Source organism: Balearica regulorum, chromosome 4, assembly GCF_011004875.1.
Source record: "Balearica regulorum gibbericeps isolate bBalReg1 chromosome 4, bBalReg1.pri, whole genome shotgun sequence".
In the NCBI taxonomy this organism is placed as follows: Eukaryota; Metazoa; Chordata; class Aves; order Gruiformes; family Gruidae; genus Balearica; species Balearica regulorum.
In genome coordinates, this window is record NC_046187.1 from 1488475 (window position 1) to 1509464 (window position 20990).

The 20990-nt window shown below is 65.1% G+C and overlaps 1 protein-coding gene and 1 long non-coding RNA gene across 2 annotated transcripts; both read left to right on the forward strand.

Moving 5' to 3' along the window:
• The first annotated feature begins 2025 nt into the window (after nt 1–2025).
• LOC142601617 (uncharacterized) lies at nt 2026–3573 on the forward strand. Its single transcript, XR_012835125.1, has 3 exons — nt 2026–2128; nt 3051–3219; nt 3360–3573. It is a non-coding gene; the product is annotated as an uncharacterized LOC142601617 (long non-coding RNA).
• Nucleotides 3574–14063: 10490 nt separating this feature from the next.
• GC (GC vitamin D binding protein) lies at nt 14064–19504 on the forward strand. Its single transcript, XM_075750847.1, has 12 exons — nt 14064–14262; nt 15551–15620; nt 16053–16185; nt 16302–16513; nt 16914–17046; nt 17191–17285; nt 17637–17766; nt 17930–18132; nt 18362–18494; nt 18607–18704; nt 18957–19089; nt 19182–19504. Exons 1-12 carry the CDS (start codon nt 14079–14081, stop codon nt 19233–19235), a joined length of 1578 nt encoding a protein of 525 aa, XP_075606962.1. The 5' UTR covers nt 14064–14078; the 3' UTR covers nt 19236–19504.
• Nucleotides 19505–20990: the final 1486 nt, after the last annotated feature.

Consider the following 20990-nt stretch of genomic DNA (forward strand, 5'->3'; position numbering starts at 1 on the left):
GAAAGTTAAAACTCAAGAGTCAAGGTTAAAGTTTTGATTTTACACAGCAGTTGTTTGTATTTGTGCTTTGATTTTTACCACGCTTTTCTTCCCACCCCCCCCTCAGGTAACGGAGTGTTTTATTGTCCCCTGTGCCTCTCTGAGCCCTTCCTGCCCACGTGCCTGACCCCGCACAAAGGACTTTGCTTCGTGGAAGCCCAGAGCTGTCCCTGAAGGACAAAGAATGTCCCCGAGCATCCGAGGTAAGGCCGGACCCGGCCCCTCTGACGCGCCTTTGAAACCCGGCTGGCGGCGCAGAGAAGCGACTCTGGCAAGACGGACTCCCGGGGCGTCTGGATCGACAGAGCAGCAGCAAGAACGCTGCAGAAATGGAGTTGCTTTGCCGAGTTTTTCTGTGGTCAGTGATGGGTAGTGTGGGTGCCAGTGCTTAAGTCAAACGTATTGGACCTGAACGTTTGAAGGGCGCAAGAACCCCGTTTGGGGTGCCCCAATTTGGCTGGGACGCCCCATGCACGTGAATAACTATTGACTCCTGTAATTCTGTACTTTGTGTTGCAGCCTCTCCCCTCGGTCGGCACGGGCTGCCGGTGGGACAAACCCCTCCGGGCTGGCACCGGCTCTGCCGGAGCCGGGGAGAGCTCGCACCAGGGGGAACTGGTTTGCACTGGGGTTCAGCCCTTCAGCCCTGCCCAGCGTCATCCTCGCAGGCAGATGCCCAAGCACGGAGCTGGCAGCGTTAGGCTGCTCCCATGGCGGGGCCTCAGGGTGGCTTTGAGCTCTGCTTGAAGCTGTGGTTTTACCCAAAACCTTCTTTTTCAGCTCCAGATGCGCTGTGGTTGGAGCAGAGGCCGCTTCTGGGACCCGCACCAGCTCCTGCAGCCCCGTTGGTGAAGCCGGCCTGGCCAGGGAGGAGCAGCGATGGCCGTCCCGGTGCTGCCAGTCCCTGGGAGGTGTTGGCGGCACCGGGGATGCCGCGTGGCCGTGCCGACGCAGGGGAAGGCTCATCCCTGTGCCCGGGTGAGGAGCACGGCCCCGAGGCAGCGAGCGCCCAGGGACACCGGCGGGGAGGACGTGCCCGGTGAGGTGAGAGCCCCGAGGCGGCGGCCGAGGGGAGCTGGGTGGTGGAACCGGGGGGCCGTGGCTGCGAGGGGTGTTTGGGGAGGTGGGAGCGGGCGCTGTCGGGGTCCAGCCCAGACCCCATTGGCACTGGTGTGGTGCCAGCCCCGTCCCCAGCCCGGGGCTGCTGGACTCAGTCTGTGCCGCCGCTGGTGCTGCGCAGGGCGAGTGGGTTTTCAGCCAGATCCTGGCTCTTGCCCGCTCTCCTGGGGAGAAATGAGATGTTTCTGGTGTCCCGTCCCCGTCCGTCCCTCCCCTCCCACCACAGGCGTGCGGTGCTGGGTCCGTGCCCTTGATCTCTGACTGTGCCACGTCTGTCTGCACAGGGATGGACGGACAGACGGACAGAGGAGCCCCAGCCACACCGGGAGCCGCTTGGGGTGCGGAGCCCCGGGAAGAAGCCGGGCTGCCTGCGCCGAGGCCGACGCTGCCGCCTGCCCTGCATGTGGCCCGTCCTGGCTGGGGACAGCCCTGCCTGTGCCCGCCCAGGGACGCTGCGGGGAACCTCGCAGCTCCAGCTCGGCTGCAGTTTCAGGCAGGTTGTTTGGGCCCCATTTGGTTTTGTTTAGTTGGTTGCTTTGTTGGTTTGGCCTCCCGTTTGTTTCAGGTCCAGCTCCTGGACGGCTCCGGTTCACTTTTGGCTCCAGCTCATTTGTGGCTCCTGTTCCAGGTCCAGCTCATGGAGAGCTCCAGCGGGTTTGCAGCTCCAGCCCACAGATGGCTCTGGCTCGGTTCAGCTCCACCTTGTTTGCAGCTTCAGGTTGGTTGTCTCTGTCCCTCTTTTGTTTCTGTTCCACCTTGTTTGCAGCTTCAGCTCATTGTTTCTGCCCCTGTTATTTCAGGTCCAGCTCCTGGACGGCTCTGGACAGTTTCAGCTCCTGTTTGTGGATGCCTCCAGCTGGCTGTGGCTCCAGCCCATTTGCAGCTTCACCTTCGTTGTTTCTGGCCCAGCTCATTTTTCAGCCCTGCCTGCGCCTGCCCAGCTCTGCCCGCCCAGACTGCACAGCCACAGGTGAGTTGTTTGGGTTTGGGTGGTTGTTCTAGTGCTGGTTCGGGCTCCTGTTGGTTTCCTGGACAGCTCCGGCTCCAGCTCATTTGTACCTTCAGGTTGGTTGTTTCTGCCCCAGTTTTTTTCAGGTCCAGCTTGTGGATGGCTCCCGTTCAGTTTTGGCTGCAGCTCTTGGACACCTCTAGCTCATTTGCAGCAGCTTCACCTTGATTGTTTCTGGTCCAGCTCGTTTGCAGCTCCAGCTCATTGTTTCTGTCCTTGTTTTTTTCAGGTCCAGCTCCTGGATGGCTCCAGTGTAGTTTTGGCTGCAGCTCTTGGACACCTCCAGCTCCTGGATGGCTCTGGCTAATTACAGCTCCTGTTTGTAGATGGCTCCAGCTCATCCAGCTCATTTGTAGCTTCAGGTTGGTTGTTTCTACCCCCATTCTTGTTTCTGGTCCAGTTGGTGGATGGCTCTGTCTCGTTTGGAGCTTCAGCTCATTGTTTCTGCCCGTTTTTTTCAGGTCCGGCTCCTGGACGGCTCTGGACAGCTTCAGCTCCTGTTTGTGGACGCCTCCAGCTGCTTCCGGCTCCACCTCATTTGTAGCTTCACCTTCATTGTTTCTGCGCCTGCCCAGCTCTGCCCACCCGGACTGCACAGCCACAGGTGAGTTGTTTGGGTTTGGGTGGTTGTTTTAGTGTTGGTTCGGGCTCCTGTTGGTTTCCTGGACAGCTCTGGGTCAGTTTTGGCTCGAGCTCGTTTGTACCTTCAGGTTGGTTGTTTCTGCCCCAGTTTGTTTCAGGTCCAGTTTGTGGATGGCTCCCGTTCAGTTTTGGCTGCAGCTCTTGGACACCTCTAGCTCATTTGCAGCAGCTTCACCTTGATTGTTTCTGGTCCAGCTCGTTTGCAGCTCCAGCTCATTGTTTCTGTCCTTGTTTTTTTCAGGTCCAGCTCCTGGACGGCTCCAGTTCAGTTTTGGCCCCAGCTCATTTGTGGTTCCCGTCTCAGGACCAGCTCATTTATGGCTCCAGCTCGTTTGCAGCTCCAGCCCATGGATGACTCTTGATCATTTCAGCTCCAGTTGGTTGTGGTTCCAGCTCGTTTGCAGCTTCAGGTAGGGTTGGTTTTTTTTCCCCCATTTTTCTTTCTCTTCCAGGTTGTTTATGGCTCCAGCTCTTGGGCAGCTTCACCCAATTGTTTCTGCCCCTGTTTGTTTTTGTTCCAGCTCATTGTTTCTGCCTCTGTTTCTTTCAGGTCCAGCTCCAGTTCAGTTTTGGTTCCAGCTCGTCTCCTCTCCAGGGCAGTTGGTCTCCAGCTCCGTTTGGTGCCTCAGCTCCTCTCCAGCTGATTCCCAGTTCCAGGGTGCCTGTGCCTCCAGCTCCTGCCCAGTACAGCTCCTGCCTGTTCCAGCGCTCCTGGCTGGTGGCCAGGCCGTAAATCAATCACTGTCACCTCTCGGATATGAATATGACCTGTCATTGCTGTACGCGCGTTGAGGGCGGGGGGGATCGTGGTGTTTATGATGTGTGTACCTCGAATAAAGAGTTGGACGAAAGCGGAGAGTGTGCAAAGTGCCTTTTCGCCCAGAGACTATCTCAGACGTTTCATTCGGCCTGGTGCATGCCAGCCTCCCTGGCTTTGGGGACCAACGCGAGCGGACCCCCACCTCCGGCGGGGGCCCACGCACCCTGCCCACCCCCTCCCAGCCCCAGAGCCCGGCGCCCTCCCGCCTCCCCCCACCCGCGGCCACGGCCCCCCCAGCCCCCCTCCGGCCCCCGGCCCCGAGCCCAGAACCGGCCGACGGGGGCTCCGTTCCTGGGCCCGAAGGCGCGGGACTCGCTCTCTGCCCCGGCCCCACGGCCGCGGGGCCCGGGCTCGGCTCTCGGCGCTGCCAAAGGGAACGGCCGAGCCCCGGCCCCGGGAGCTGGGCTCCGGGCCCCCGACCCACCCCCCGGCCCCGCGTGTGATGTCGGGACGGGCCCGGGAGCCCCGGCGGTGTCGGGCGGTGCTTGGGAACTGGCCGGGGGGACCCGCCGAGCGGGCCCGGCCCCGGGGGAGCGCGGCCGAGCGCGGGGGACGAGGGGGGGCGCCGGGCTCCGGCCCTCCGGGCTTTATTCCCCGGCGCCCCGACGGCTCCTCCTCCGCCGAGCCACCCGCAGCCACCCGCCCGCCCGCCCGCCGCCCCGACACCCCCCCCCGAACCCGGGGCCGCGGCCCCCAGCGGTACCGCGGCCCCTTCCCCGCCGCGGCCCCTTCGGTCCCCGCCGGCCGCTCCGGGCCGAGCCCCCCCGCGCCTCACCTGGGCCCCGCCGGGGGAGCCCGGCCCGGCCGCTGCCGCCCCGGGACGGCGGGCGGCGCCCCCGGCAGAGAACGAGCAAATGGGGGGGGACGGCGGCCGCGGGGGCTCAAATCTGCTCGGCCCCGCCCCGCGCACGCGCCCCGCCACCCGCCCACTCGCCCCGCGCACCTGGGCCGGACGCCGCGCAGGCGCCCTGCGGCCCCGCCCGCTCCCACCTGGGCTCGGCCCCGCCCCGCGCACGCGCCCTGCGGCCCCGCCCGCTCCCACCTGGGCTCGGCCCCGCCCCGCGCAGGCGCCCTGCGGCCCCGCCCCTCGCACCTGGCGCAGGCCCCGCCCCTCGCACCTGGCGCAGGCCCCGCCCCGCGCACGCGCCCTGCGGCCCCGCCCCTCCCGCCCCCGCGCCCCGCCCCGCGCACGCGCCGCCTCTTCCGCCGCCAGAACCGCGCCGGCCCCGACCGCGGCGGACGCCGGTACCGGAGCGGGGGCGCTGGGCGGGACCCGCCGCTCGGTTCGCGGGGCTGCGGCCCCGGGGCTTCTCCTGCGGCCTGTGCGGAGCTCGGGGGCGGTGAGGCGGGGCCGGGAGGGGGGGGGCGAGGCCGGGGCTCGCGGGCGCGCGGTCCGGGCTTGCGGCCCTGCCGGGGCCGGCGGGGAGTCCCGGGCGGTGTCCGCCTCTCCCCGGGCGGGGCGCGGGGCCTGGGGCAGCGCCGGGGCTGGGACCGGCCGAGCCCGAGCCCGGCCTCGCCGCCTCCGTCCCGGCGCCGCGGGCAGGAGGAGCCGCGCTCCGGGGCCGGGCCTCGGGCGGGGAGCGGGGACCGGCGGCCGGGGCCCGAGTGCCGCGCTGTCCGCTCCGGGGGTGCCCCGCGGGGGAGCCGGGGCTCTGCCGGGTGCCGGAATAAAGGCGGCGGCGGCTCGGTGGGGCGAATCAAGGAATAAAGGCTGGAAGGGGCGGGCGGCGGCCGGGGGGGATCGGCGGGGCTGCACAGGCCCCGGGGCCGTGTCGGGGGGGCCGGAACCGGAGCGCCGGGGCCGTGTCGGGCCGGAACCGGAGCGCCGGGGCCTGTGGTTCCAGGACACGGCCCCCGGGCTCCGGTTGCAGCCCCCCAGCCCCGGGGCTCTGGCTCAGCCCTACCCCTGCCCACCGGAGCTGGTTGGCAGCCCCCACCCTGCAGCCCCCGGGCTGGAGTTGTGAGCACTGACCTGCAGCCCTTGGCTCTGGTTCTCAGCTCTGAGCCCAGCTCCCAAACACAGGGCTGGGGCTCTGCTTCCAGCCCCCCGGGGGCAGCACTCGGTCTCTCTGGGGGAGCCCCAGAAGTGCCTTAGTGACCCTGGCCCCACAGCTCCCACCATGCAGGACGTGGGCTCTGTTCCTAAGCACCAACCCTGGCCAAGTGAGCCTGGCTTCGGGCCCCCAAAACGCAGCACTTGGGCTCTCTCTGTGAGCCCAGACACACAGGGCTTGGGTTCTGCTTCAGCCCCCAAAAGCAGCACTTGGAGTCTCTGGTTTTGTACCACACCACACAGCACTGGGGCTCTCTGTCTCAGCTCTAACACTGCCCAAATGAGCCTGGTTTCAAGCCCCCAAAACGCAGCACTTAGTCTCTCCTGGTGTGCCCTACTGCTGGCCCAATGAGCCTTGTTGTGAGCTCCCAAAACGCACGACTTAGCCTCTCTCTCTGAGCAATGGACCTGGCTTCAGGCCCCCAAAACGCAGGACTTAGCCTCTCTCTCAGAGCAATGGACCTGGCTTCAGGCCCCCAAAACGCAGGACTTAGTCTCCGTTTGTGTGCCCTAACACTGGTTTCAGGGCCTCTGGTTTCAAGCCCCCCAAATGCAGGACTTAGTCTCTTTTAGGGACCCTGGTTTTGAGACACACACCCCCCCAATGCAGGACTGACTTAGCCTCTGTTTCTGAGCAATGAACCTGGTTTCAGCCCCCCCAAAACGCAGGACTTACTTAGTCTCTATTTGTATGTGCAAAAACTGGTTTTGGGGCCCTAGTTTCAAGCCCCGGGAACACAGGCCTTGGTCTGTATTTCTGAGCCCTCTGTCTGGCAACAGGGGTTTTGTTTCAAGCCCCCCAAACGCAGCACTTGGTTTCTGGGTTTGAGCTGCAAAAGGCAGGCCTGGGGCTCTCTTTCTCAGCTCTAACACTGACCAAACGTTTCCAGCACTGGGCCTGTGAGTCCAAAACCTGGCGTCGTGGATTCGAGCCCCCAATACACAGGACTCGGTCTCTCCTTGTGCGCCCTGACACTGGCTGAACGAGCCTGGTTTTGAGCCCCCCCCCAAATACAGGACTTGGTTTCTGAGCAACGAGCCCGGTTTCAGGCCCCCAAAACGCAGGACTTGGTCTCTAGTTGTGTGTGTGCAAAAACTGCTTTAGGGACTCTGGTTTTGAGGTCCCCCACAAACACAGGACTGAGTCTCTGTTTCAAGCCCCCAAACACAGGACTTGGTCTTTATTTGTGCACCCAAAAACTGCTTCAGGGACCCTGGTTTTGAGCCCCCCCCCCCCAATGCAGGACTCTGTCTCTGAGCAATGAGCCCGGTTTCAGGCCCCCCAAACGCAGGACTCTGTGCACACAAATCGAGCCTAAAACGGGTTGAGGGCCTCTGGGTCCCGGCCCCCCAGGCGCAGGGCTCAGTCTCTGTCGGGGTGCCCAAAACCTGTCGCAGGGCCCCTGGCCGTGACCCGCAGAGCCCCCCCCGGCAGGACTGACCCGCTCTCTGGCCCTGAGCCCCGGCCCCATGAGCCTGGTGCCCAGCCCCCGGGCGCAGGGCCTGGAAGCACAGCCTGAGCCCTGAGCCTGCCCCAGCGCCCCTGGGCTGGAGCCCCCCCGCCCCCCAAACGCGGGCCCGGTCTCTGGGCCCCGGCCCGGTGCCCCGACTCCGGGTGCCGGAGCCCCGACCCCCCGCAGCCCGTCTCTGCTGCGGAGCCCCGGAACCGGCCGCCGCGCCCGGGCCCAGCCTGCCAAGCGCAGCCCCGGGCTCCGTGCTGAGCCCCGGCGCCCCGAGCCCCCAGACCCGGCTGCCGAGCCCCCCACACACACACCGCGGGTGGGGCCGGGGCCGGTCCCGGGAGCCCCGGCGGGGCTGGGCGACGGGCCGGGGGCAGCGGCTGGGGCTGGGCCGGGGGCGCCGGGCTCCGGCCCTCCGGGCTTTATTCCCCGGCGCCCCGCGCCCGCCCGCAGCCCCCGGAGGCGCCGGCAGCCCCGGCAGAGCCGCCCCGGGCCGGGCCGGGCCCCCCGCGCCGCCCGCACTCACCGCTCCGGCAGAGCCGCCACCGCCACAGCGCCCTGCGCCTGCGCCTGGCCCCGCCCCGCGCCCCGCCCACGCCTTTTATGGCCAGCGCCCCGCCCCACGGGGCCGCCCCGGGTCCCGCCGCCCGCCCGCCCGCCCTGCTCGCTCCCTCCCGGGAACCCGGGAACCCGACCGCCCCCCGGGGCACAAAAGGGGGGTCCCGAGCGCCTCGGCAGGCTCCGTCGGGCCCCTTGTCCCTGCCGGCGCTCAGACAGCCTGCCCTGCCCGTGCCAAGCCTTTCCCTCCGCCCGGCCAGAGCAGAGAGGCCCCCCCGGCCCAGCCCGGGTCCCGGTCCCGTCCCCGCACCCTGACCCGCCCCCGCACCCCCCCGCTCCCGCCTGCTCCCGGCTCCTGCGGCTGAGCACACGGAGCAGCGGGGCCGGGGGGATGCCGAGCCCCGACACCCACCTCGCCTTAGGAGCGGCTTAGGAGCGGCTGCCCGGCCCGGCCCCGCCGCGGGACGTTCCCTAGGCCGAGCCTAAAGCCGCTTCCCGGGCAAAGCCCCCCGGCTGCAAAGACACGGGCGGGACTCGCTCCGACGCCCTTACCGAGAGCCCGCGGCAGCGGAGCCACGGCCAGACCCGGCCCAGGCAGCCAGCGGGGTCCCGGGCACCAGCACCCCCCCGGCCCCCCACCCCGGCCGAGCCCCGAGCAGGCTCAGCCCAGCCCCCACCCGCGGGGAGAGCCTCAGCACCGGCCCCGAGAGGCGGCGGCTGCTGCTGCTGCTGCTGCTGGTGCTGCTGGTGCTGCTGCTGCTGCCGGTGCTGCCGGTGCTGCCGGTGCTGCCGGTGCTGCAGGGCCCGCAGAGCTCGGGGCAGGCCCGGGAGGTGCTGCCCCCCCCGCACGGGGAGAGCCCCGGCACCCCCGAACCGAACAGCTTCGCCCCCCGCTCGGGCTCCCGGGGCCGCCGGCAAAGCGCGAAGGCGTCCCCGGCCGGGGAGCGATCCCGAGCGACTCTTCTCCCCCAGAACCGGCCCCGGAGGCCCCCGCGGCTCCTCGGCGCCAAGCCGGGAGGGGGGTTCCCGGAGCCAACCCGGCGGCCCCGACCCCCTCCCCGCACCCCCGCGGCCCAAAAGCCCCCAGGGCCGCCGGGGCCGCCCCTTCCCCCCCTCCCTCCCTCCCCCGGGGGCGGGTCCTGGCCCATCGCCCGCGGAGAGCCCGCACCTGGGGGGGACCGGGAAACCGGAGGGGAAAGGGGAAAGGGAACAGTAAATAAAGAGAAAGACATTGAATAAAGAGAAAAAAAGAGGGAAAAACATGAAATAAAGAGAAAAAAGAGAAAAAACATGGAATAAAGAGAAAAAAGAGAAAAAACATGGAATAAGGAGAAAAACATGAAATAAGGAGAAAAAAAAGAGGAAAAACATGACATAAGGAGAAAAAAAGAGGAAAAACAAGGAGAAAAAAAGAGAAAAAACATGAAATAAAGACAAAAAAGAAAAACATGAAATAAGGAAAAAAAGAGGAAAAACATGACATAAGGAGAAAAAAGGAGAAAAAACATGAAATAAGGAGAAAAAAAGAGGAAAAAACATGAGAAAAAAGAGAAAAATCATGAAATAAAGAGAAAAAGGAGAAAAAACATGAAATAAGGAGAAATAAAGAGAAAAACATGAAATAAAGAGAAAAATCATGAAATAAAGAGAAAAAGGAGAAAAAACATGAAATAAGGAGAAAAAAGAGGAAAAAAACATGAAATAAGGAGAAATAAAGAGAAAAACATGAAATAAAGAGAAAAAGGAGAAAAAACATGAAATAAGGAGAAAAAGAAAAAAATTAAAAAGAGGAAAAAGAGCAAACAGAAAACAGATAAAAATAAAAAGGGGAGAAAAAGGAAACAAGACAAAACAGGCAAAATAACTTCAAAGAGGAAAAAAAGAGAAAAAAGAGAGCGAATGAAACAAAGCACAAAACCAAGAGGCAGAGGTGCAAAAGCAGCCAAGGGAGCAGCAGCCCCTCACCCCACCCCACGGGCAGCTGCTGGTGGGGAAAAAGCTGCTGCAGCAGCAAAACTGACCCCGCAAAGCACCTGCCTGGGGAAAAATACAGCCCACAACCAACCACCCACCCAAACCCCCCAAACAGAAAGGCCCCAAACCAGCCGTGCCCAAATACAGACATGCCCAAAAGCGAGAGCCCAGCAGCAGCGAGCTCCCGAGGTGCAGAGCAGCAGCAGCGCTGCAGAACTTGCCCCCCAGCCCTGGGCAGCCCCCCGTCCCGGAGCAGGGGGTGCCGAGGGACCCTCGGGGCTCTGGGGGCCGGGTGCTGGGGGAGGCGGCAGGGCCCCCCCGCCGGCCCTGTGGGTGCTGGGACGGGGCTGCTTTGGGGAGGGGGCAGGTTCTGGGGCCTCGGGACCCTCTGGGTCCGTCCTTGGCACGGGGAGCCAGCGAGGTGGGGGGGTATCGCTGTGCTTTGGGGTATCGCTGTGCTTTGGGGTATTGCTGTGCTGGGGGGTATCGCTGTGCTTTGGGGTATCGCTGTGCTGGGGGGGTATCGCTGTGCTGGGGAGGGTATCACTGTGCTGGGGGGGGGGTATCGCTGTGCTTTGGGGTATCACTGTGTTTTGGGGTATCACTGTGCTTTGGGGTATCGCTGTGTTTTGGGGTATCGCTGTGCTTTGGGGTATCGCTGTGCTGGGGGGGGTATCGCTGTGCTTTGGGGTATTGCTGTGCTTTGGGGTATCACTGTGCTGGGGGGTATAACTGTGCTGGGGGGGTATCGCTGTGCTTTGGGGTATCGCTGTGCTGGGGGGTATCGCTGTGCTTTGGGGTATCACTGTGTTTTGGGGTATCACTGTGCTTTGGGATATCGCTGTGCTGGGCCATCGCCCGGGCAGGATGCCGAGGGGACGCACGTTCCCAGGGCAGGGGTCCGGCCGTGCTGGCAATGACGTGAGAAACGCCCGGCGATGCAGGTGGCTGGAGCCAGGGAAAGCTCGCTGCGTTTCAGGCAGATATCTATATATCTATACGCATCTCCCCTGGAGACGTGGGGGTGCGCGTGCCGTGTGGCACTGTGGGGGGGCGTACCCCCCGCCCGGCAGCTCCTCGCCCTGGGGCAGCGTCTGGCCCCAGGCTCGGGGCGGCTGCAAACCGGAGCTGGGCCTGAGCCAGAGCTGCCCGTGGGGTGACGGGACGGACCCAGCTGCAGGGGGGCAGGGGGGGCGTTGGGAATCGGGGCCAGGGCTGCAGGACCAACTGCCCTGAGCCACTCCGTGACTCTGGGAACCGCTTTGGGAAGCCGAGCGTTGCCCCGTTTCAGGCGGAGGGCTTGCAGGGAAACCAAGGAGGGGATGCGGGGGCATGGAGGGAGCCCTGGGACAGGCGGTCCCTGGGCGGGGGGGGGTTTCGCCCCAGTTTCCCTCCTAGACCCCTCCCGGCCGGTTGCACCCCTCCTTCTTCTGGAGGGGACGATGTCCGAAGGCGCTGCCCCGAGTGCCACGGCCCCGGGGGGTGGGGGGTCTCGGTTTCCCAACGCTCCGTCGCCCGCTGTGCCGGCTGCCCCGGCTTCAACCTCAGCCTGGGTTTATTGGCCTTGTCCCTGCAGCTGGGGGGCACGAGCATCACCTGGGCAGGGCCCCCTTAAACCCCTCGTAAAAGCCAATGTCTTCCATTGCCCGCCCCGCTTAGATCAGATGCCAACCCCCAAAGCCCCCCGGCAAGGCAGCAGCCGCAGCAGGGCGGGTTACGTGCCGACGGGGTGAATACAGGCGAACCCCCACAGAGGCTGGGCAGATGTGGGGTCTGGGGCACAGCGCAGCAGCTGGATTTCCAGCCATCCCTCCATCTCTCCATCCCTGCTCCCCCCTCTCAACACACTCCCCAGCAGGACCCGTGAGCATCGTTTCAGCTGGATTTTCCTGTTTCCAGGTTTGACGTTGGACACTAGAAGAGAATAACTTGTTGAGTTTTCATTTTCCAGGGGGTAACCGGAAAGCTGAGCTGTAAGGAGAACCCGGACAAGTGCTCCCCGCAGAAACATGGGACAGGGCTGGGACAGACGCGCCCGGGCACAGTTCGGCTGCTGAAGCCTGGCTGCCAGGACCAACTCCTGGGGAGCGTGGCGGGGCTGGGGGACCCCCGGGCACTCTCGGGCTCAGCCAACGTGCTCGTGGGTGCTGCTGCAACGCCCCCGCTCCAAACCAGAGACCCAAACCCGTCGGCTGCAGGGGCAGGAATTTCACCCGATGCCGTCCGACTTGCCGAGGCGCTGTCTGGAGCTGAGCTTCCCAGGATAACAGCCGACATTCCCCAGCAGCACCGGGCGCTGCTGATCCCCCCCCCCCATTTAACACCCCGGCGTGGGGGGCTCACCCGTGCTGCCCATCAGCGAAGGAGATCTGGACCAGCACCAGCTGTCAGGCAGCCGCAGCGCAGGACGTGCACCATGGGACCCAGCCTGGCCTCTTGTTAATTATTCCGCCTGACGAGGGCTTGTCGCGCAAGCGGTTGGAAGGGACGGGAGGGCAGCCCAAACCTCCCTCCAAAATCCTGCCCTCCTCGCCGCGATGGGCACGAGCTGAGCCGCCGCTGAGCGGGGACGGGAGGCAGGACCGCTTCCCTGCAAACACACGGCGTGTGGTTATCTGCCGTAGGCGCTCGTCTGCGCCTGGGTACTTTCTGCTCCGTCTCGCTTGGATTTCCGCCCCTCTCTCATTCTTCATTAATTTCACCTGTCAAAAAGATGAGACCGCAGAGAGCGGAAATCTTGTCTCCTACGCACCCCTTAGGTACGCACACCCCCTGCCATCGGGCATCCCATGGACACGCAGCAGCGCCCGAGCGCAGGGGAGCACCCCCCCCCCCTTACTGCGTTACAGAGAGGCCCCTTGCAGAACCCAAACCCCACGGGATTCAGGCGCGGCAGGACGGTGAAGGCAGCCGCCCATCCCAGGGGGGCCGAATTTGGGGAGGGGGCACAGGCAGGAGGCTGCTGCCGTGCCGGGACAGGAGGGCTGCCTGCTTTCGGCCTGGCACACCATCGGCTCTCCCAGCGGCTGGTAAGCCGTTAGGCATCCCCCCGCTTGGCAGGGACTGTGCAAGCAATTATCCTCCCTCTGGCTTAACCCGTAGCCGGGTTTTGGTTCAAAACGGGCTGAATAGGTGGCGATTCAGCAGCTGCTGGGAAACTACAGCTTGCTTCATAGAGGGCAGTCACAAAAGAGAGGGAATATCTGTGTCTGCGCCCAAAGAGCCCGTTACCCGGGTTTCTTCGACAAGCACAGTGCGGTCGAACCCTCCTCTGATCTCCGGTGGCCCTGGGTCCTCGCAGCAGCCACGCGGTGCTTCCGTCACTCCCCAGCTCCGACACCCCCGTCCCGGCACTGCGGAGCTGCTCAGCAGGCGCGTTCGCCGAGGTGGGGCTGCTCGCGGGGGAAAAGCACCGTTAGTCCCGGTAAAAGCAAGAAAACTCCCTTCCCCGCACATCCGGCTGCGCGTGGAGTCCCGCTCAGCGCTGTTCTAACCCGGGGCCACTTCTAGACCACGGCTCTTGCAGGGCTGTCCCGAAAAACAAGCCCACCGCTCCAAGATTCGGAGGGCGGCCCAAGACCAGCAGCAACTAGCTCAAACGCCGCTTGCCCCAAACAGCTGCGAACTCTCCGTACGCGTCCCTGGAAAAAGGGATAGTTGAACGATTTGGTTGCTCTAGTCTCAACCCAGCTCTTCAAAAGCCCCGGGGCGGCACCGCTCTGTCCGCCCCAGGGAAGCCCCCCCCTGCCGAGAGGAGCCGGTTGCTGCAGCAAACCCCGCAGCCCCGGGGCGGTGTCTGCTAGATGTTTAGACTAAATAAATAAGCTGCTCCTGATCCCGCTGGTCCCGGCACCCTGCCAGTGGTACGTACGGCCCCCCGCCGCCCCTTCTGCTGCAGCTCCCGGGGGGCCGCGCCGTCAGCCCGAGGAGGGGAGAAGGCAACACGCGCTCTCAGAAAGCGGCAAACGAACCTCCGGGCACGCGGGTGCGCGACACCCGGCCGTCGGTCAGTTCGGGTGGGAGTCACCCTGACCCGGCGCAACACGGTTGAGACGGCCAAGGGCATTGCGTGCGGCCGCCGTCGCCTCGCGGAGCGGTTGTCCCCACCTAACCGCCGCCCCGGGAGGGGTTGATGTGCTGACACCCCAAAAGTGCGAGCTCCGTCCTCGCACGGGGCTGGGAGGACCGTTCCTTGGCCCGACCGCACGTGGCTTTGCACTTGCGGGGTGCGCGGGACGCTTCCCCCAGCGCTTCTCCTCTCGTCGCGGATGTCGCGCCCATCGTCCGTCACTGGCGGGAAGACCCTGCCTGAGGTCCCGCAGCGACGCGTCCCCGTTTTGCCGAGTTAATGATTAAGACGATTTTGGAAGCGCTGGCACCCAGGCTATGGCAGGCAGGCCAAGGATGCTCGCCCTCTGCCCCGCCGCCGGGATCAATCATTCACCCGTCGGCTGGCGCCATCTCCATATAAACGCCGGGACGGGTTTCCCAGCGCCGCTTTTCGGCAGGAGGAGGGAAACCAGCCCCGCCATGAGGGCAGCTCTCGCCCTGCTGCTGCTTTTCGCCGCCGTGCGCGCCGAGCACCGAGGTAAGGGCAGTTATGGCGCGCCGGGGGCTTCGCTCCACCCCCCCCGCCGGGGTCCATCAGCTCCGGTGGGCTCCCCTCTCCCCGGCTCACTGCCAAATCACTGGGCAGGAATCTGCAAGAGGAAAAGGAAGGCATGGGACGAGGCGTTGGTACCCGGGACGTCCCTTTGGGGTGATGCTGGAGGAGCTGGAAGAGGCTGGAGGGAGGGACGGGGGGAGGACAGCGTCGCAGAGCTGCCGGCTTCTGCCTTTTGCAAGGGAAAACTAGGATTTTTCTGACCCCCCTCGCAAGCACCGTCTCACTGTAACCCCCCTCCGTCGGATGGAAACGATGCTCTGTGCCTCCCCTTGCTGCCTTCGCAGCTCCGCAGGGAACCATCCACCTGCCAAAAACCCCCTCAAAACCTTCTTCAGCCGCACCGCTGTACGGGCGAGAAATGAAAGGCACCGCGCCGGCACTCCGAGCGGGACCCACAGCCGCTGTTCCTGCAAGGGAAGCGAATCGCCTTTTACCGGGGCGTCCCATCTTTTCCCAGCGCCAGCAGCCCTGCAGAACCCCCCCTCACCCCTTCTTTCCCACCGCGGCAACGCGCCCTTCCGCGTGACGGCACGTAACCCCTCAGTTTTGGGGAGATGACCCCGCTCTGCACTGTAATACCGGTAAATACTGGTATCAGTGTTTACCCTGCCGGTACCAAAGTCTAACCAGCGCGGTTTGTCGTAAAAATCGATAGCATTTTTCCAGGGATGAGAGCTGCCGGGGATGCCGCCGCCGCTGCTGGGAGCTCCCGACCTCCATGTCCCGTCTCCCGCGCCCCCGGCCCTTACGCTCTCCAAACCCCGCCAGAAAAACCACCCCCCCGCGTTTCCAACGTCCGTTTGGCCAAGGGCCCCGTCCCGCACCTCGTCTCTGACCCCCGGCTGTCCCGGCTCCGGGCAGGGGGTTCCCCCGGCCCCGTTCTTGGCCGGCAGAGCCGGAGCAGCAGCCCTGGGGACCAGAGGGGCTTCTCCCCCCCGTCCGTGGCCATCGCTGCCCCGCAGCTCCGTGCCGGCACCTCCCCGGGGACTGCCCCGAGTCGCGCTTGAGACCAGAACCGACTGCGTGATAATAAAAAAATGACAACCCTCAGGCGAACAAAGCGAGAGCCCCGCAGCCTTCGGGGCCTAGCGTCCCTCATTGCCGCGCCGCCGCTGCCGACGGAAAGCGAGAGCAGAACGGGCTGCACCCGAGCCAGCCCCCCCCCGCACAAATCCTGCTCACGAATCCTCCTTTTTTTCTGCGCTTACAGGTAAAGCTTATGTCCGGGACAAAGTCTGCCAGGAGTTCAGGACCCTGGGGAAGGAGGATTTCCGAACCCTGTAGGTACCTCCTGCCCTGTTTGCCCTCCCAGGACGCTCGGCACCTAAGCCAAGACCAAAAAAAGAATAAATAAAAATAATCTTAGAAAGAGGAAGAATTACTCGCTCCCTGCAAACGAGGACTGCGATTGCTCTTAGCAGGAGAAAAATTTGCTGCGTTGTTGAACTCCCCAAAGCCAATTAAGTGCCGAAATAATTAGGCATTCTAACAGAGCTGGCGCGCGATCCCCTGGGAAGGGCAGCCCCCCGCCCCGTGACCCGCTCTGTTTTCCAAGGAATACGCCGCTATTTCTTGCCGCGCCGCAGCTGCTCCTCTCCGGCTGAGGGTGTTACACCCCGTCGTGGCAGAAGGATGCTGCAAACGTGATTTATTTTGTTTAAAGAGAGAGAAACGTGCCGCCGGCTCATCCTCTCCTTGCTCCCTGCTCCCAGGACCATTGTCGCCAACAGCAGGAAATTCTCCAACGCCACCTTCGAGGAGATCAGCCACCTCGTCCGCGAAATCGTCTCCCTGGCTGAGACCTGCTGCGCCGAAGGTGCCGACCCCTCCTGCTACGACGCCGGGGTGAGGCTGTCCGAAACCGGGCGACGGACCCCAAAAACCGGGAGCGGGGCGCGGGGGACACACACACACACACACGGGATTTGCCCTCGGCACGTAACCTCTTCTCCCTCCCGCAGTCCTCGGCTCTGTCGGCCAAATCCTGCGGCGGGGACTCGCCCTTCCCGGCGCACGCCGGCACAGCGGGGTGCTGCGCCCAGGAGGGGCTGGAGCAGAAGCTGTGCCTGGCCGCCCTGCAGCACCCGCCCCAGGAGCTGCCCCGCTACCTCCAGCCCTCCAACGAGGAGCTCTGCCAGGCCTTCAAGAAGGACCCCAAGGACTTTGCAGACAGGTAAGCCGGGCTGGGGAACGATAACGCCGGGCGACGCGCGGGTGCCCGCCGAGGAAACCTCTCCCGGTCTCGCCCCTCCGCCATCGCCGCTGCGGCTCTCGGCGGCCGCGGGGCTACCAGCGCATCGGAGCGAAAGGCCGGGGTGTCCTGCTTTTGCGCGGGCCGCAGGACCGGGCTCCTACGGAAGGGACGAGGGGTGCCATCGCCTGCGTGAGTGGCTGGAGAGCGGCCGCCAGCCCGCTCCGTGCCTTGGTGCAATGAGCCGGCAGCATGGGCTGCTGCCTGGAGCGGGCTCCCATCCCCGGGCAGCCCTGATGCCCCCCACCCCCCCATCTCCTGCACCCGAGCACCCGATCCGGGGCGGGTGGGGGCCAGGTCTCCTCAGCCCCCCCCGCCGCAGGTTTCTGCACGAGTACGCCAGCAGCTATGGCCAGGCGCCCCTGCCCGTGCTCCTGGGCTCCGCCAGGACCTTCCTCTCCATGGTCTCCACCTGCTGCATCTCCCCCGCGCCCACCGCCTGCTTCCTGAAGGAGGTGAGACCCTTGGGACCGCCGCGCTCGTCCCCAGCCTCGCTCCCCGGGGAGCCGGGCGAGCGCCGTGCCGACGGCCCCAGGAGAGGTGGCCGGGAAATGCTCGCGTTTCCCTCGGGGGACACCTCCATCCTCTTTCTGGGGCAGAAACTGGAAAGGAAAACCCTCTCCCTCCTCACCCTGATGTCAAACCGGGTTTGCTCCCGCTTCGCGGTGTACGGGAAGGACAAAGTCACCTTCAGGTAAAGGGGGAAAGGGCCTTTTCTCTCCTTGAACACGCTCGGGCCGGGAGTGCGTGCCTATTTCCAGCTGTGGATCCTGTCGGCCGGTAGCGTTCGCAAAGACAGGTTTTAGTTAAGATGTAAATCCAAGCGTGGTGGAGCATCCCGTGGAAACACTGGGTGCGCGGCAGAGGTGCAGAGCGAGCCCCGCGGCTCCCATCGCCTCCCTCCCGCGGCTCCCATCACCTCCCTCCCGCGGCTCCCATCGCCTCCCTCCCGTGGCTCCCCGCGGCAAACCCCCCGCCTGGAGCTGTTGGGAGGGGAGGGGGGTGCTGAGCCCCCTGAGCCCCCCGCACCCTTGTGCCTGCCCAGCTACCTCGCCTCGCTGGCGCAGAAGATGCCCGCCGCCTCCTTCGAGGACCTCTTCCCCCTGGCAGAAGACGCTGCCGAGGTGTTTTCCCAGTGCTGCGACTCGGTGGCGGAGGACTGCATGCAGAAGAAGGTAGGGGAGCCAGGAGCTCACCCCAAAACCACCTCCCGAGTCACAGCAGGGGCTTAGGGAGCGAACCCTGTGGTGGTGGTGGTGGTGGCGGGGGGGTCCCCGCAGCATCACCAGCCCCGGCAGGACGCCGAGCCCCGCGCACCCTCCGCTCCCCCCTTTGCAGTTATCGGAGCACACGGCCAAAGCCTGCGGCGCGCTGTCGGCCCGAGACGAAAGGTTTGCCGACTGCTGCAAGGGGAACAACCTCGTGCAAAACTACTTCTGCATCTCGGCCTTGCCACCGGCGCCCACCCCCACGCTGCCGGAGGCGCAGAAGCCGACGAACGGGCAGCTCTGCGGCGAGGAGGGGGCTCGCCACGCCAAGAGGTGAGCGGTGCCCGCGGCGGCGGAGTCGCCGACCCTTCCTTCTGCCCTCGTCTTCGTTATACGCTTTGATTATTACGAGGGTAACCGGGGCGGGGCGGGGGGTGATCATCTCTTCCCTCAGGGGTATCGCCCCCGGGGGCTGCCCAAAGATGCAGGAAGCAGCCCCCATCCCACGCTGAGCAGCACCCGGCGTTAAAACTCACCCGACGACTCGTTTTCCCCGCTCCAGGTACCTGTTTGAGCTGGCGCGGAGGCACACCAGCGTCCCCGACGCCTTCCTCGGCAAGCTCTACGACACCTGCCAAAGAGTCCGGGGGGAGTGCTGCTCTGCCAAGGACCCCCCCGCCTGCCTGGACAGCAAGGTGAGCGGTGGGGACGGCTCCGTTGGCTCACCCTGCTCCCCGCGTCCCCCCACGCCCCCGCAGAGGCTTTTCCCAGCCTGGTTCGAGCCGTGTCCCCCCCTCTGCCACCCAGCACCGGCGGATGGAAGCAGAGCTGCCCCCCTTCCTGGAAAAGGCCGGCCAGCTCTGCGGGCAGTACGCCGAGTTAAACTTCCTCGACTTCAAGAAGAGGTAAGCCTGTGCCCCCCCAAACTGCGTCAGCAGCTGCAGTCAGCCCGTGGCCAAAGGGTTGAGGATGCACGAGTGGGGCCGGGGGTTGGAGCCTGAACAGCAGCCAGACACGGGGAAGCGCATAACACGTCCCTCGCCGGGCATCCTGCCATCCCCGCGTGCTTCCCCCCGCCCCCCCCAAAATGCCGCGTGGGTATTTAACATCCCCCCACCCCGGTCCCCTCTAAAACCCGCCGGTGCCCCCCGCCGCAGGCTGCGGGAGAGCTTGGTGAAAACGCTGCCCGACGCCAGCCCCGAGCTGCTGGGGCAGCTGGTGGAACAGCGAGCCGACTTCGCCTCCACCTGCTGCCCCCCCAACGCGCCCCCCCTCTACTGCACCGCCAAGGTAAAGCCGTGGCCCCCGCCGCCCCGCGCCGTGCTGGCGGCCACCCCCCGCTTCCCCGGGCTGCCCCTCGGCTCTCTGCCCACTTTCTGCAGGTGAGCTGGGAGCTGGGAGCGGCGTGCGGCGGGGGCTCCTGCCTGCTGCGCTAGGTGCCCCGAGGGGAGCGGCTGGGGCGGGGGTCCGGCACGTCGGCATCGGGGACCGCTTCTCCGGTCGTGCATGGATGGAGAGGGGGTGCCCGGGGACACGTCGGGGAAGCGGGACATCAAGAGGGAGCATGAGAGGGAACGGGGCTGTTGGACGTCCGGCAGACGGCCGCTTTTCCTTGCACCGGGAGAGGAAGGTGCCCCCGAGCCCACCGCCCACCGCCCACACCACCGATCTATTCCTGCAGCCCCAATAAAGACTTTACAAAGCACCCTCGCCGCCGCTGCTGGAAAGGCTCTCTGCACCCCCGGGGCGGCGGGGAGGGCTGGGAGAGGCACGGCCCCCCCTCCGCAGGCAGGAGGAGGAGGTCCCAGCTCCGCTCCTGAGAGCTAACTGTCTAAAAACCATCAAACCCACCAAAACCACTCATCGAGTGCCCCAGGGGCGGCTCTCGGGGGGGGGGGGGTTTGGATGTTCAGCTGGCTGGAGGCTCTCGCACCCCCACAGCCCCAACTTCCCTGCCCAAACCCGGGCGTTGTTCGCGGGAGAACGGGATCGATAGACCCCGAGGGAAGCGGGAACGGCCCCTCGGCGCGCGGGGCTGCGCAAACATAAACCACAAACCGCCGGCGCTGTAGGAACGGAGCACGGACGGGCTGAAGCGACGGCCAAAGGAAAGCAATAAATGACATCAAGGGATAGAAGTCCCTTACCAACGGGGCAGAGGGACTCCAGCCGAAAAGGGGACACGCGAGAGGCAGAGGAGCAACAGGCGGAATCGGGGGAAATCCATTTAAAGCTAATTAACGCCCCAGAGCAGCTGTTTTGGGGACAGCGTTAGCAGTCCGGAGCTGCCACGCTCACCAGACCCGACCCAAAGCGAAACCAAGACGAAACCCCCGTCCACGTCGGTTCCGCTCTGTACTGGCGCGCACCAGTAGCCCCCAGTCTCCGCCTGCCTTCCCCCCGACGTGAGAAGCGAGATGGATTTGGGCGGCACGGTGTGGGACGGGGAGGGGGGCTGCGCCCCACAGCCGGGTCGGTCCCTGCCAGAATCCCTCCGGCAACCCCAACGCTCCTCTCGGGAAAGATGGGGGGGTCGGCAGAGACCGTCTTCCTCCCTGCCTGCCCGGAGCCTGCGGCGGGCGCTGCCGTCGTCGCCCAAACCATTTCCTAGCAAACACAGCATCTGTGTGTGAGTCCCCCCCGCCCACGGTTCCCTTTGCTAGCAAAGGTATCGAAGGACCGTGCCCCCCCCGTACTCTGGGGTCGCTGAGACCCCAGCTCCCCGTTAGAAGCAGAGCGGGGCTGTGCTCGGGTGCTGCCTGCATCTGCTGCCTGGAGCGGGCTCCCATCCCCCTAATGCCCCAACCCCCCATCTCCTGCACCCGAGCACCCGATCCAGGGGGCCCGGTCTCCTCAGTCCCCCCACCCCGAGGTTTCTGCACGAGTACGCCGGCAGCTCCGGGCAGGCACCCCTGCTCCGTGCCCTTTAGCCTGTGCTAAGGACGGGCAGGGATGCTGCACCCGCTGCCTGCACCTGCCCGCGGGCAGCACGACGGGCACAGGCAGCGAACGCCGAGCCTGGTCCTGCCCGGCTCCCAAATCCCGGGGAGCAGCAGCCGCATCTCCTCGGAGAGGGGGAGCATGAGAGGAAAGGCGCCTCACCCACAGAGGCTGCACGGGGAGGCAATATGCTCTCATTTCTGGGGACAGAACTAGAAAAGGAAGAGAAATTGCTTTTCTTTTTTTTTTTT